This window comes from Dendrobates tinctorius, unplaced genomic scaffold (genome assembly GCF_039654945.1).
Source record: "Dendrobates tinctorius isolate UK_male_01 unplaced genomic scaffold, ASM3965494v1 ptg000449l, whole genome shotgun sequence".
In the NCBI taxonomy this organism is placed as follows: Eukaryota; Metazoa; Chordata; class Amphibia; order Anura; family Dendrobatidae; genus Dendrobates; species Dendrobates tinctorius.
The window spans coordinates 1,023,982-1,037,585 of NW_027362111.1; the positions used below are offsets into that span (position 1 = coordinate 1,023,982).

A 13,604-nucleotide genomic window follows, 5' to 3' on the forward strand; every position below is an offset into this window, starting at 1 on the left:
ACTTGTGTCCCCCGTGATTTAGCAATCAGAGCTCTGCAATACCATCTGGTTCGATATAGTAATTATTCGGATGACTCGATTACTTTCTTTCAGTCACGAGTTTTTTTTGTTGTCACATTTTTTTTCCTATGATGGAAAGTACTACTTGCAAAGAACAGGTGTGGCGATGGGGGCCAAATTTTCGCCCTCCCTTGCTAATCTTGTCATGTCATTTTGGGAGATGGAATATGTCTATTCTGTATCTCATCCATTTGTGGAGCAGATAGTCTGGTATGGCAGATACATCGACGATACCCTCATTATCTGGGGGGGGGGGGGGTGTGTCTGCCGTACCAGACTTCATCCAATATATTAATTCCAATAATTATAACATCAAATTTACTTATAGACATGATTTTACTAACATGTCTTTTTTGGATCTCACAGGTACTAGTCGAGCAATTATCACAAACCGCTGTGCGGTAACACCAGTTTGCTTAATGCCAAAAGTAGTCACAGCAGGCATACGATCAAAGCAGTGCCAGTGGGAGAATTCACACGGATCCAACACAACCGCAGAGCAGGATCTGGACAAGGAATTTGTGTGTCAAAAAAACCTCAGAAATCGCGGTGATCCAGACTGATGGGGCAATACAAGTGACCGGCCGTGGGAATCGCAGGGATCCAGACTGATGGGGCAATACAAGTGACCGGCCGTGGGAATCGCAGGGATCCAGACTGATGGGGCAATACAAGTGACCGGCCGTGGGAATCGCAGGGATCCAGACTGATGGGGCAATACAAGTGACCGGCCGTGGGAATCGCAGGGATCCAGACTGATGGGGCAATACAAGTGACCGGCCGTGGGAATCGCAGTGATCCAGACTGATGGGGCAATACAAGTGACCGGCCGTGGAAATCGCAGTGATCCAGACTGATGGGGCAATACAAGTGACCGGCCGTGGGAATCGCAGGGATCCAGACTGATGGGGCAATACAAGTGACCGGCCGTGGGAATCGCAGGGATCCAGACTGATGGGGCAATACAAGTGACCGGCCGTGGAAATCGCAGTGATCCAGACTGATGGGGCAATACAAGTGACCGGCCGTGGAAATCGCAGGGATCCAGACTGATGGGGCAATACAAGTGACCGGCCGTGGAAATCGCAGTGATCCAGACTGATGGGGCAATACAAGTGACCGGCCGAGGAAATCGCAGGGATCTCAGCGCTTTTTCTCACAATACAGTCAAGAATAGTAATGCACACCGGCCACCTGTCTGCAGGCTAGTCCCCAATCCTCACTACTGAAGCAGGTCGTCCACAGATATTTACCCATCTTATTCGAGGATGAAAGACTTGCAACAATTCTACAAGATGGAATACATGTGGGATCACGCAGAGCTCCTGCCATGGGAAATCACATATCGCCCCGAGAATGTTCTTTGAGAAACACAAATTCCTCCAACACTTGGTTACGCTGCACTGGATTCTATAAATGTGGCAGTAATTATTGCCTCTGTAACGAAAAGTTCCCATACTTCTCACCGTTCAGACCGCTTTTATATCAGGCAACACACAAACTGCAATACTTCTAATGTCATTTATCAAAGAGACCGTAGGGCGGGCCAATTGGGCTGCACCTCTAGAAAGCTCCAAGAGGGAACATGTAGGACACCATTAACCCCACCAGTCAGAAGCGGGGAGTCTCTGCTGCGGCAAACCCTTCCATAGCGACCCCTGCACGCAGTGCTGCGCCTTTCCAGGGGCAGGGCATAGAACAGGGAATTACGCCACAGCGGCGTCTCCTGACTCGTGAGGCATTTTGGATACACGTTACGATCTCATTATTACATCTCCTAGGAGGTCTTTTATTGATTTGTATGTGTTAGTTTTTTGTCAGTAGGACCTTTGTATTTGTCATGTGATCTCTATGGACATTTCTATGGGAGATTCCAATCTATTTCATGAACCGGGTACAGATGTGGATGTGGCTTGATAACGAGCTCCCGATCGAAGCGCGCTGCCTTGCTATGCGCCATGGGATTTGTCTACATGGGAATTGGCCATTTAGATTGTAAGAAGATGGAAGAAATGGTTTGTACGGAGCTGGAAGCTTTTGCTTTCCTGTGGATTTCTCCGGTGTGTACGCGGCTGTTCCGAGCGCCTGTGGCGCACTCTGCTGAGCCGGCTATATTTTCGGTTGGTGTTACATCACACCCCTCACCGACATTACAGGCACATTATGTCCATGGATTTCAGCTGATCACAAGGAAGAACAACCCTGGGGCCGACACTAATGACGCAGACGGCCGTATAAAGCGGGGGGAGCTCGGTGCACGGAGCGGCCGGCGGCTTAGAGACACATAACGGTCACCTGGGGTTGGGAGCCACTCTGTACCCACAGCTCTGATGAGTACGGCCACAATCTACTGACATGATGAAGGCGTCCGGCCTCCTGGTACTTCTAGTGGACCGACCACCACAACACCATGTGACAGATTCCTAGCGGCTCCTCAGCCATCTGTCGTCTGCGCGTCCATGGTATAATAGTGTACAGCAGTCACATGTGGTGACAGATCCCTCTAAGGGCGGTAGGCGGGCTCAAAATACAAACTACAGGTGGCCACTCATTCACGTGCAAGACCAGGAAGTCCTGGGCGCCCCGCACTCGCCCCCCGCAGGCTACACATGTGCACCGCCCGTGTTCTCTGCCCTCACCTCTGGATAGCGCTCGTGCTTCCGTATCATCTGCTGCAGGGTCTTCTGGAAAACTCTCTGATCTACGGCTAAAAGAGGAAACCGTGAATGGAGGACCGAGCGGTAGAAGCAGCTACAACCCCAGACATGGCCGCTGTACCCAGAAGGTTCTGCTGCTCCCCGCACTTCAGGGCGAGCCCGGACAGCTGCAGCAGCTGCAGGAAGACGCTGTCCCCGGCCAGCGACGACTCCTGGGGTCTCCCGCGCTGCTTACTGCTCACACGTCGCTTCTTCATCTCTAAACACAAAGTCGTAAGTCACAAAGGAGCGGAGGGAGAAAAGGAAACGAGAGGAGCAGGGGGGAGCGAGAGGTCCCCCGAGGAGCGGAGGGAGAAGGGGGGAGCGAGAGGAGCGAGAGGACCCCCGAGGAACGAAGGTAGTAGGAGGAGCGAGAGGTCCCCCCCAGGAGCAGAGGGAGAAGGGGGGAACGAGAGGAGCAGGGGGAGCGAGAGGTCCCCCCAAGGAACGAAGGTAGTAGGGGGAGCGAGAGGTCCCCCGAGGAGCGGAGGGAGAAGGGGGGAGCGAGAGGAGAGAGAGGACCCCCGAGGAACGAAGGTAGTAGGGGGAGCGAGAGGTCCCCCCCAGGAGCAGAGGGAGAAGGGGGGAACGAGAGGAGCGAGAGGTCCCCCCGAGGAACGAAGGTAGTAGGGGGAGCGAGAGGAGCGAGAGGTCCCCCGAGGAGCGGGGGGAGCGAGAGGACCCCCGAGGAACGAAGGTAGTAGGGGGAGCAAGAGGAGCAGGGGGAGCGAGAGGTCTCCGAGGAGCGGAGGGAGAAGGGGGGAGCGAGAGGAGCGAGAGGTCCCCCGAGGAGCGGAGGGAGAAGGGGGGAGCGAGAGGAGCAGGGGGAGCGAGAGGTCCCCCCGAGGAAAGAAGGTAGTAGGGGGAGCGAGAGGAGCAGGGGGAGCGAGAGGTCCCGAGGAGCGGAGGGAAAAGGGGCGGAGCGAGAGGTCCCCCGAGGAGCGGAGGGAGAAGGGGGAGCGAGCGGTCCCCCCCAGGAGCGGAGGGAGAAGGGGGGAGCGAGCGGTCCCCCCCAGGAGCGGAGGGAGAAGGGGGGAGCGAGAGGTCCCCCCCAGGAGCGGAGGGAGAAGGGGGGAGCGAGAGGTCCCCCCCAGGAGCGGAGGGAGAAGGGGGGAGCGAGAGGTCCCCCCCAGGAGCGGAGGGAGAAGGGGGGAGCGAGAGGTCCCCCCCAGGAGCGGAGGGAGAAGGGGGGAGCGAGAGAGGAGCAGGGGGAGCGAGAGGTCCCCCCCAGGAGCGGAGGGAGAAGGGGGGAGCGAGAGGTCCCCCCCAGGAGCGGAGGGAGAAAAGGAAACGAGAGGAGCAGGGGGGAGCGAGAGGTCCCCCCCAGGAGCGGAGGGAGAAGGGGGGAGCGAGAGGTCCCCCCCAGGAGCGGAGGGAGAAAAGGAAACGAGAGGAGCAGGGGGGAGCGAGAGGTCCCCCGAGGAGCGGAGGGAGAAGGGGGAGCGAGAGGTCCCCCCCAGGAGCGGAGGGAGAAGGGGGGAGCGAGAGGAGCAGGGGGAGCGAGAGGTCCCCGAGGAGCGGAGGGAGAAGGGGGGGAGCGAGAGGTCCCCCCCAGGAGCGGAGGGAGAAGGGGGGAGCGAGAGGTCCCCCCCCGGAGCGGAGGGAGAAGGGGGGAGCGAGAGGTTCCCCCCCCCCCCTAAGAGCGGAGGGAGAAAAGGAAACGAGAGGAGCAGGGGGGAGCGAGAGGTCCCCCGAGGAGCGGAGGGAGAAGGGGGAGCGAGAGGTCCCCCCCAGGAGCGGAGGGAGAAAAGGAAACGAGAGGAGCAGGGGGAGCGAGAGGTCCCCCCAAGGAACGAAGGTAGTAGGGGGAGCGAGAGGTCCCCCCCAGGAGCGGAGGGAGAAGGGGGGAGCGAGAGGAGCAGGGGAAGCGAGAGGTCCTCCCAAGGAACGAAGGTAGTAGGGGGAGCGAGAGGTCCCCCCCAGGAGCGGAGGGAGAAGGGGGAGCGAGAGCAGGGGGAGTGAGAGGTCCTCCCGAGGAACGAAGGTAGAGGGGGAGCGAGAGGTCCCCCCAGGAGCGGAGGGAGAAGGGTGGGAGCGAGAGGAGCAAGGGGAGCAAGAGGTCCCCCGAGGAGCGGAGGGAGAAGGGGGGAGCGAGAGGTCCCCCGAGGAGCGGAGGGAGAAGGGGGGAGCGAGAGGTCCCCCGAGGAGCGGAGGGAGAAGGGGGGAGCGAGAGGTCCCCCCCAGGAGCGGATGGAGAAAAGGAAACGAGAGGTCCCCCCCAGGAGCGGATGGAGAAAAGGAAACGAGAGGAGCAGGGGGAGCGAGAGGTCCCCCCAAGGAACGAAGGTAGTAGGGGGAGCGAGAGGTCCCCCCCAGGAGCGGAGGGAGAAAAGGAAACGAGAGGAGCAGGGGGGAGCGAGAGGTCCCCCGAGGAGCGGAGGGAGAAGGGGGAGCGAGAGGTCCCCCCCAGGAGCGGAGGGAGAAGGGGGGAGCGAGAGGAGCAGGGGGAGTGAGAGGTCCCCCCCCGGAGCGGAGGGAGAAGGGGGGGAGCGAGAGGTCCCCCCCCCGGAGCGGAGGGAGAAGGGGGGGAGCGAGAGGTCCCCCCCCCCGGAGCGGAGGGAGAAGGGGGGAGCGAGAGGTCCCCCCCCGGAGCGGAGGGAGAAGGGGGGAGCGAGAGGTCCCCCCCCCCCAAGAGCGGAGGGAGAAAAGGAAACGAGAGGAGCAGGGGGGAGCGAGAGGTCCCCCGAGGAGCGGAGGGAGAAGGGGGAGCGAGAGGTCCCCCCCAGGAGCGGAGGGAGAAAAGGAAACGAGAGGAGCAGGGGGAGCGAGAGGTCCCCCCAAGGAACGAAGGTAGTAGGGGGAGCGAGAGGTCCCCCCCAGGAGCGGAGGGAGAAGGGGGGAGCGAGAGGAGCAGGGGAAGCGAGAGGTCCTCCCAAGGAACGAAGGTAGTAGGGGGAGCGAGAGGTCCCCCCCAGGAGCGGAGGGAGAAGGGGGAGCGAGAGCAGGGGGAGTGAGAGGTCCTCCCGAGGAACGAAGGTAGAGGGGGAGCGAGAGGTCCCCCCAGGAGCGGAGGGAGAAGGGTGGGAGCGAGAGGAGCAAGGGGAGCAAGAGGTCCCCCGAGGAGCGGAGGGAGAAGGGGGGAGCGAGAGGTCCCCCGAGGAGCGGAGGGAGAAGGGGGGAGCGAGAGGTCCCCCGAGGAGCGGAGGGAGAAGGGGGGAGCGAGAGGTCCCCCCCAGGAGCGGATGGAGAAAAGGAAACGAGAGGAGCAGGGGGAGCGAGAGGTCCCCCCAAGGAACGAAGGTAGTAGGGGGAGCGAGAGGTCCCCCCCAGGAGCGAAGGGAGAAGGGGGAGCGAGAGCAGGGGGAGCGAGAGGTCCCCCGAGGAGCGGAGGGAGAAGGGGGGGAGCGAGAGGAGCGGAGGGAAAAGGGGAAATGAGAGGAGGAGGGGGAGGAGTACTCCCATCGGGCACACACGGGGGGGGGGGGGGAGGAGTACTCCCATCGGGCACACACGGGGGGGGGGGGGAGGAGTACTCCCATCGGGCACACACGGGGGGGGGGGAGGAGTACTCCCATCGGGCACACACGGGGGGGGGGGAGGAGTACTCCCATCGGGCACACACGGGGGGGGGGGGAGGAGTACTCCCATCGGGCACACACGGGGGGGGGGGGAGGAGTACTCCCATCGGGCACACACGGGGGGGGGGGGGGAGGAGTACTCCCATCGGGCACACACGGGGGGGGGGGGGGGGAGGAGTACTCCCATCGGGCACACACGGGGGGGGGGGGAGGAGTACTCCCATCTGGGACACGGGGGGGGGGGGGGAGGAGTACTCCCATCTGGGACACACGGGGGGGGGGGGGAGGAGTACTCCCATCTGGGACACACGGGGGGGGGGGGGGGAGGAGTACTCCCATCTGGGGACACACGGGGGGGGGGGGAGGAGTACTCCCATCTGGGACACACGGGGGGGGGGAGGAGTACTCCCATCTGGGACACACGGGGGGGGGGGGGGAGGAGTACTCCCATCTGGGACACACGGGGGGGAGGAGAGTACTCCCATCGGGCACACACGGGGGGAGGAGTACTCCCATCGGGCACACACGGGGGGGAGGAGTACTCCCATCGGGCACACACGGGGGGGAGGAGTACTCCCATCGGGCACACACGGGGGGGAGGAGTACTCCCATCGGGCACACACGGGGGGGAGGAGTACTCCCATCGGGCACACACGGGGGGGAGGAGTACTCCCATCGGGCACACACGGGGGGGGGGGAGGAGTACTCCCATCGGGCACACACGGGGGGGGGGGAGGAGTACTCCCATCGGGCACACACGGGGGGGGGGAGGAGTACTCCCATCGGGCACACACGGGGGGGGGGGGGGGGGGAGTACTCCCATCGGGCACACACGGGGGGTACTCCCATCGGGCACACACGGGGGGGGGAGGAGTACTCCCATCGGGCACACACGGGGGGGGGGAGGAGTACTCCCATCGGGCACACACGGGGGGGGGAGGAGTACTCCCATCGGGCACACACGGGGGGGGGAGGAGTACTCCCATCGGGCACACACGGGGGGGGAGGAGTACTCCCATCGGGCACACACGGGGGGGGGGGGAGTACTGTCGGGCACACACGGGGGGGGGAGGAGTACTCCCATCGGCACACACGGGGGGGGGGGGGGGGGAGTACTCCCATCGGGCACACACGGGGGGGGGGGGGGGAGTACTCCCATCGGGCACACACGGGGGGGGGGGGGGAAGTACTCCCATCGGGCACACACGGGGGGGGAGGGAGGAGTACTCCCGTCGGGCACACACGGGGGGGGGGGGGGGGGGGAGTACTCCCGTCGGGCACACACGGGGGGGAGGAGTACTCCCATCGGGCACACACGGGGGGGATGGGAGGAGTACTCCCATCGGGCACACACGGGGGGGGGAGGAGTACTCCCATCGGGCACACACGGGGGGGGAGGAGTACTCCCATCGGGCACACACCGGGGGGGGGGGGGGGGGAGTACTCCCATCGGGCACACACGGGGGGGGGGGAGGAGTACTCCCGTTGGGCACACACGGGGGGGGGGGGTACTCCCGCCGGGCACACACGGGGGGGGAGTACTCCCGTTGGGCACACACGGGGGGGAGGAGTACTCCCGTTGGGCACACACGGGGGGGAGGAGTACTCCCGTTGGGCACACACGGGGGGGAGGAGTACTCCCGTTGGGCACACACGGGGGGGAGGAGTACTCCCGTTGGGCACACACGGGGGGGAGGAGTACTCCCGTTGGGCACACACGGGGGGGAGGAGTACTCCCGTTGGGCACACACGGGGGGGGGGGGGAGGAGTACTCCCGTTGGGCACACACGGGGGGGGGGGGTACTCCCGCCGGGCACACACGGGGGGGGGGGGGGGGGGGGGGAGTACTCCCGTCGGGCACACACGGGGGGGAGGAGTACTCCCGTCGGGCACACACGGGGGGGAGGAGTACTCCCGTCGGGCACACACGGGGGGGAGGAGTACTCCCGTCGGGCACACACGGGGGGGAGGAGTACTCCCGTCGGGCACACACGGGGGGGAGGGAGTACTCCCGTCGGGCACACACGGGGGGGAGGAGTACTCCCGTCGGGCACACACGGGGGGGGAGGAGTACTCCCGTCGGGCACACACGGGGGGGGAGGAGTACTCCCGTCGGGCACACACGGGGGGGGGGGGGGGGGGAGTACTCCCGTCGGGCACACACGGGGGGGGGGGGGGGGAGTACTCCCGTCGGGCACACACGGGGGGGGGGGGGGGGGGGGGAGTACTCCCGTCGGGCACACACGGGGGGGGGGGGGGGGAGTACTCCCGTCGGGCACACACGGGGGGGGGGGGGGGAGGAGTACTCCCATCGGGCACACACGGGGGGGGGGGGGAGGAGTACTCCCATCGGGCACACACGGGGGGGGGGAGGAGTACTCCCATCGGGCACACACGGGGGGGGGAGGGAGTACTCCCATCGGGCACACACGGGGGGGGAGGAGTACTCCCATCGGGCACACACGGGGGGGGGGAGGAGTACTCCCATCGGGCACACACGGGGGGGGGGGGGGGGGGAGTACTCCCATCGGGCACACACGGGGGGGGGGGGAGTACTCCCATCGGGCACACACGGGGGGGGGGAGGAGTACTCCCATCGGGCACACACGGGGGGGGGGGGAGGAGTACTCCCATCGGGCACACACGGGGGGGGGGGAGGAGTACTCCCATCGGGCACACACGGGGGGGGGGGGAGGAGTACTCCCATCGGGCACACACGGGGGGGGGGGGAGGAGTACTCCCATCGGGCACACACGGGGGGGGGGGGAGGAGTACTCCCATCGGGCACACACGGGGGGGGGAGGAGTACTCCCATCGGGCACACACGGGGGGGGAGGAGTACTCCCATCGGGCACACACGGGGGGGGAGGAGTACTCCCATCGGGCACACACGGGGGGGAGGAGTACTCCCATCGGGCACACACGGGGGGGGAGGAGTACTCCCATCGGGCACACACGGGGGGGGAGGAGTACTCCCATCGGGCACACACGGGGGGGGAGGAGTACTCCCATCGGGCACACACGGGGGGGGAGGAGTACTCCCATCGGGCACACACGGGGGGGGAGGAGTACTCCCATCGGGCACACACGGGGGGGGAGGAGTACTCCCATCGGGCACACACGGGGGGGGGAGGAGTACTCCCATCGGGCACACACGGGGGGGGAGGAGTACTCCCATCGGGCACACACGGGGGGGGAGGAGTACTCCCATCGGGCACACACGGGGGGGGGAGGAGTACTCCCATCGGGCACACACGGGGGGGGGAGGAGTACTCCCATCGGGCACACACGGGGGGGGAGGAGTACTCCCATCGGGCACACACGGGGGGGGAGGAGTACTCCCATCGGGCACACACGGGGGGGGAGGAGTACTCCCATCGGGCACACACGGGGGGGGAGGAGTACTCCCATCGGGCACACACGGGGGGGGAGGAGTACTCCCATCGGGCACACACGGGGGGGGAGGAGTACTCCCATCGGGCACACACGGGGGGGGAGGAGTACTCCCATCGGGCACACACGGGGGGGGAGGAGTACTCCCATCGGGCACACACGGGGGGGGGAGGAGTACTCCCATCGGGCACACACGGGGGGGGAGGAGTACTCCCATCGGGCACACACGGGGGGGGAGGAGTACTCCCGTCGGGCACACACGGGGGGGGAGGAGTACTCCCGTCGGGCACACACGGGGGGGGAGGAGTACTCCCGTCGGACACACACGGGGGGGGGGGAGGAGGAGTACTCCCGTCGGACACACACGGGGGGGGGGGAGGAGGAGTACTCCCGTCGGACACACACGGGGGGGGGGAGGAGGAGTACTCCCGTCGGACACACACGGGGGGGGGGGAGGAGGAGTACTCCCGTCGGACACACACGGGGGGGGGGGAGGAGGAGTACTCCCGTCGGACACACACGGGGGGGGGGAGGAGGAGTACTCCCGTCGGACACACACGGGGGGGGGGAGGAGGAGTACTCCCGTCGGACACACACGGGGGGGGGGAGGAGGAGTACTCCCGTCGGACACACACGGGGGGGGGGAGGAGGAGTACTCCCGTCGGACACACACGGGGGGGGGGAGGAGGAGGAGTACTCCCGTCGGACACACACGGGGGGGGGGAGGAGGAGTACTCCCGTCGGACACACACGGGGGGGGGGAGGAGGAGTACTCCCGTCGGACACACACGGGGGGGGGGAGGAGGAGTACTCCCGTCGGACACACACGGGGGGGGGGAGGAGGAGTACTCCCGTCGGACACACACGGGGGGGGGGGAGGAGGAGTACTCCCGTCGGACACACACGGGGGGGGGGAGGAGGAGTACTCCCGTCGGACACACACGGGGGGGGGGGAGGAGTACTCCCGTCGGACACACACGGGGGGGGGGAGGAGGAGTACTCCCGTCGGACACACACGGGGGGGGGGGAGGAGGAGTACTCCCGTCGGACACACACGGGGGGGGGGGAGGAGGAGTACTCCCGTCGGACACACACGGGGGGGGGGGGAGGAGGAGTACTCCCGTCGGACACACACGGGGGGGGGGAGGAGTACTCCCGTCGGACACACACGGGGGGGGGGAGGAGGAGTACTCCCGTCGGACACACACGGGGGGGGGGAGGAGGAGTACTCCCGTCGGGCACACACGGGGGGGGGGAGGAGGAGTACTCCCGTCGGGCACACACGGGGGGGGGAGGAGGAGTACTCCCGTCGGACACACACGGGGGGGGGAGGAGGAGTACTCCCGTCGGACACACACGGGGGGGGGAGGAGTACTCCCGTCGGGCACACACGGGGGGGGGAGGAGTACTCCCGTCGGACACACACGGGGGGGGGAGGAGGAGTACTCCCGTCGGACACACACGGGGGGGGGAGGAGGAGTACTCCCGTCGGACACACACGGGGGGGGGGAGGAGGAGTACTCCCGTCGGACACACACGGGGGGGGGAGGAGGAGTACTCCCGTCGGACACACACGGGGGGGGGAGGAGGAGTACTCCCGTCGGACACACACGGGGGGGGGGGAGGAGGAGTACTCCCGTCGGACACACACGGGGGGGGGAGGAGGAGTACTCCCGTCGGACACACACGGGGGGGGGAGGAGGAGTACTCCCGTCGGACACACACGGGGGGGGGAGGAGGAGTACTCCCGTCGGGCACACACGGGGGGGGTGAGGAGTACTCCCGTCGAGCACACGGGGGGGGGGGGGGGTGAGGAGTACTCCCGTCGGGCACACACGGGGGGGGGGTACTCCCGTTGGGCACACACCCGTCTCCTCGGTCGCCGCTCACCTGTTGCCGGGGGCGGGGCAGTCACCTCCAGACTCAGCAGCACGTGACGCTTTTTCCCTCTGTTTTCCCGCGCTTCCCTTTCTAGCCAATCATATTGCCGAATAAGAGAAGGGACGTTGGTTGGACGATGCTCGAAGAGGCGGAGCTACTGATTCACCCTCCTCACTATCGACAATGGGCGGAGTCTCGCGGGGCTTGTGGTCCTGCGCATGCTCGTCAGTCAGTAAGTGCAGCAGTGGTGCTGGGCGGCCGGTGTGTCAGCAGCACGGCACAGCCCGAGAGTAACCGAGAGTATCCCTCCGCTGCTACAGCGCAACGGCGACAGAGAGGCCGGGGAGCCTCACATGCCTCATACCGGCGACAGAGGAGAGAGACCCCCACAGACAGCGCACCACCACAGAGAGACCCACACAGACAGCCCACCACCACAGAGACCCCCACAGACAGCCCACCACCACAGAGAGACCCCCACAGACAGCCCACCACCACAGAGAGACCCCCACAGACAGCCCACCACCACAGAGAGACCCCCACAGACAGCCCACCACCACAGAGAGACCCCCACAGACAGCCCACCACCACAGAGAGACCCCCACAGACAGCCCACCACCACAGAGAGACCCCCACAGACAGCCCACCACCACAGAGAGACCCCCACAGACAGCCCACCACCACAGAGAGACCCCCACAGACAGCCCACCACCACAGAGACCCCCACAGACAGCCCACCACCACAGAGACCCCCACAGACAGCCCACCACCACAGAGAGACCCCCACAGACAGCCCACCACCACAGAGAGACCCCCACAGACAGCCCACCACCACAGAGAGACCCCCACAGACAGCGCACCACCACAGAGAGACCCCCACAGACATCCCACCACCACAGAGAGACCCCCACAGACAGCCCACCACCACAGAGAGACCCCCACAGACAGCCCACCACCACAGAGACCCCCACAGACAGCCCACCACCACAGAGAGACCCCCACAGACAGCCCACCACCACAGAGAGACCCCCACAGACAGCCCACCACCACAGAGACCCCCACAGACAGCCCACCACCACAGAGAGACCCCCACAGACAGCCCACCACCACAGAGACCCCCACAGACAGCCCACCACCACAGAGAGACCCCCACAGACAGCCCACCACCACAGAGACCCCCACAGACAGCCCACCACCACAGAGAGACCCCCACAGACAGCCCACCACCACAGAGACCCCCACAGACAGCCCACCACCACAGAGAGACCCCCACAGACAGCCCACCACCACAGAGACCCCCACAGACAGCCCACCACCACAGAGAGACCCCCACAGACAGCCCACCACCACAGAGACCCCCACAGACAGCCCACCACCACAGAGAGACCCCCACAGACAGCCCACCACCACAGAGAGACCCCCACAGACAGCGCACCACCACAGAGAGACCCCCACAGACATCCCACCACCACAGAGAGACCCCCACAGACAGCCCACCACCACAGAGAGACCCCCACAGACAGCCCACCACCACAGAGAGACCCCCACAGACAGCCCACCACCACAGAGAGACCCCCACAGAGGAGCCCACCACCACAGAGAGACCCCCACAGACAGCCCACCACCACAGAGAGACCCCCACAGACAGCCCACCACCACAGAGAGCCCCCCACAGACAGCCCACCACCACAGAGACCCCCACAGACAGCCCACCACCACAGAGAGACCCCCACAGACAGCCCACCACCACAGAGACCCCCACAGACAGCCCACCACCACAGAGAGACGCCCACAGACAGCCCACCACCACAGAGAGACCCCCACAGACAGCCCGCCACCACAGAGAGCCCCCCACAGACAGCCCGCCACCACAGAGAGACCCCCACAGACATCCCACCACCACAGAGAGACCCCCACAGACATCCCACCACCACAGAGAGACCCCCACAGACATCCCACCACCACAGAGAGACCCCCACAGACAGCCCACCACCACAGAGGGACCCCCACAGACAGCCCACCACCACAGAGAGACCCCCACAGACAGCCCACCACC

The 13,604-nt window shown here is 65.6% G+C and overlaps 1 protein-coding gene across 4 annotated transcripts in view; it reads right to left on the bottom strand.

Moving 5' to 3' along the window:
- Window positions 1-11,698, bottom strand: part of FANCD2 (FA complementation group D2) — a 204,465-nt gene extending 192,767 nt beyond the window's left edge. For all 4 annotated transcript variants that reach the window (XM_073564320.1, XM_073564318.1, XM_073564319.1 and 1 more), the window contains exons 1-3: window positions 11,558-11,698; window positions 2,839-2,976; window positions 2,700-2,767 (exon numbers count right to left, since the gene is read on the bottom strand). In XM_073564320.1, coding sequence (XP_073420421.1) covers window positions 2,700-2,767; window positions 2,839-2,974 — 204 coding nt within the window. In that variant the 5' untranslated portion in view covers window positions 2,975-2,976; window positions 11,558-11,698. The remainder of the gene's footprint in view (window positions 1-2,699; window positions 2,768-2,838; window positions 2,977-11,557) is intronic.
- Between the last annotated feature and the right edge of the window lie 1,906 nt (window positions 11,699-13,604).